At 28.5% G+C, this 1,987-nt stretch overlaps 1 protein-coding gene across 2 annotated transcripts in view; it reads left to right on the top strand.

Annotated features, from left to right (window-relative positions):
• The first annotated feature begins 465 nt into the window (after positions 1 to 465).
• The window catches only part of LOC122634635 (glyoxalase domain-containing protein 4), an 11,376-nt gene continuing 9,854 nt past the window's right edge, over positions 466 to 1,987 (top strand). The window contains exons 1-6 of one of the 2 annotated variants that reach the window (XM_043823764.1): positions 466 to 792; positions 859 to 908; positions 990 to 1,255; positions 1,346 to 1,501; positions 1,612 to 1,787; positions 1,909 to 1,966. In XM_043823764.1, the coding sequence (XP_043679699.1) occupies positions 703 to 792; positions 859 to 908; positions 990 to 1,255; positions 1,346 to 1,501; positions 1,612 to 1,787; positions 1,909 to 1,966 (796 nt within the window). In that variant the 5' untranslated portion in view covers positions 466 to 702. The remainder of the gene's footprint in view (positions 793 to 858; positions 909 to 989; positions 1,256 to 1,345; positions 1,502 to 1,611; positions 1,788 to 1,908; positions 1,967 to 1,987) is intronic. The other variant, XM_043823763.1, reaches the window with a different exon arrangement.

Below are 1,987 nucleotides of genomic sequence, written 5' to 3'. Positions count from 1 at the left end.
TTAACTTCCAGAGGCGCCACTATACGAAAGCTTTTTCACGACAAATGGCAAAGATAGCGTTTACGTGAACAGCGAGTACAGGCATAATTCTTGAGCGATTTTAATGAATAAGATCTCGTTTTAAAGAAGAAGGTTTAAGGGAGACACAGCTTTCTCGAATTTTTAATGAAGCTTTTTTTTTATGCATAAACTATTCTCGAAAGAACACAATAGTTTGACACAATTTTTGTCAAAGAAAATGAAGCTTTTTCAAAAATTCGAAAAAGCGGTATCCTAGATTAAACTTTCCTCTTTAAAATGATACCTTGTTCATTAAAATCGGTCAAGTATTACGTTTGTTCTCATTGTTGGCATAAACCATTATAAAAGTAGGTGATGAACAGCCTTAACCACACAAACGATCATGATTACCCTAGTTTGTTTTGATTTATATAGGAATTTAATCATTTGAAAAACTAACTAGTGACAAAACTTATAATTTACAATTGAATACAAGGTGGTCAGTATTTAATTTTTGTTTCCAGTGATTGTTCCAGTGAGAAACTATATAAATATGATGTACACGTACATTCAATTAATAAAAATAATACAGGTTTGCAATCAACAGGTTGCAGCAGTGTATATCATAAAAGTATTATAAGATTTACTTTGTGCCAATTTTGTAACATTTTTTTATAAAGGAATTAATTAATAATTTTCAAAATGATTCATGCCAGAGCATTACATTTTGTATTTAAAATAGCTGAACGTAAAGAGACAATGAAATTTTATCGAGAAATTCTTGGAATGAAAGTAGGTTTGTCATTTCACACGATTGCACCATTATGGTCAATTGTTCTAATATTAATTTTGATTTAGGTATTGAGACATGAAGAATTCGCCGATGGATGTGAGGCTGCTTGCAATGGGTCAGTTTATTTTTTATTAATTTTATTTTATTTATATAATTTTTTAATTTAATTAATTAATTATAATGAACATCATTATAGTCCATATGCAAATCGATGGAGTAAAACAATGATAGGATATGGACCAGAAGATAATCATTTTGTAGTTGAATTAACTTACAACTATGGTATTTCTGAGTATAAAAGTGGAAATGATTTTCTTGGAATAACAATTAGCTCTAAAGAAGCAATCGATAGAGCAAAAAGCAATGGATGGCCCGTTGAAGAAGAAAATGGAAAGTTTGTATTGCAAGCACCAGGTGGTTACAAGTATTATATTATTAATGAACCACAACCTGAAGATAAAGGTGATGTTAATAATGACGATAAAATAGAGTTATTTCTTTGTATAAATTACACTTTATATTTATATTTTCCTATTGAATTTTTTATAACAGATCCAGTAGAAAAGGTAACATTATCCAGTTCAAATCTTCAAACCACTATAGCTTATTGGAAAGATATTTTAGGTATGAAGGTGATCGAACAGGAGGATAATAGAGTTTTGATGTGTTATGATAAAGATCAAGCTAAACTTGAATTTATAGATATAGGTAAATGTTTTTATATTTCTTTAGAATTTCGTTTGAAATGTAAAAAGATATAGATGTAAATAGACATACATATTTCCTTCTAATTTAAATACTATAATTCAATATGTTAGGTACTAATGTGGACCATGCAAAAGCATATGGTCGTATAGCATTTTCTGTACCATTGGCTGAACAACCATTAATACAAAAAAAGATAAAGGAGAATGGAAACAAAATATTAACAGATTTGATAACTTTAGACACACCAGGGAAAGCTTCAGTAAGAGTTATTATTCTTGCTGATCCAGTAAGTATATAAAATGTTTCTATATACTGATATTTGAAAAAATATTTTTTTTACAATTGTAAGAAATGTAAATTTTCCTTAAACAACATTTTATATTACTATTACGTTTTATTTCTTTTAGGATGATCATGAAATATGTTTCGTTGATGACGAAGGATTTCGTAAATTATCCGTTCCAGATTATCCAAGTGAAAAAATTC

The sequence above is a fragment of the Vespula pensylvanica genome, chromosome 15 (genome assembly GCF_014466175.1).
Source record: "Vespula pensylvanica isolate Volc-1 chromosome 15, ASM1446617v1, whole genome shotgun sequence".
In the NCBI taxonomy this organism is placed as follows: domain Eukaryota; kingdom Metazoa; phylum Arthropoda; class Insecta; order Hymenoptera; family Vespidae; genus Vespula; species Vespula pensylvanica.
This window is presented reverse-complemented; position numbering and strand designations above follow the sequence as displayed.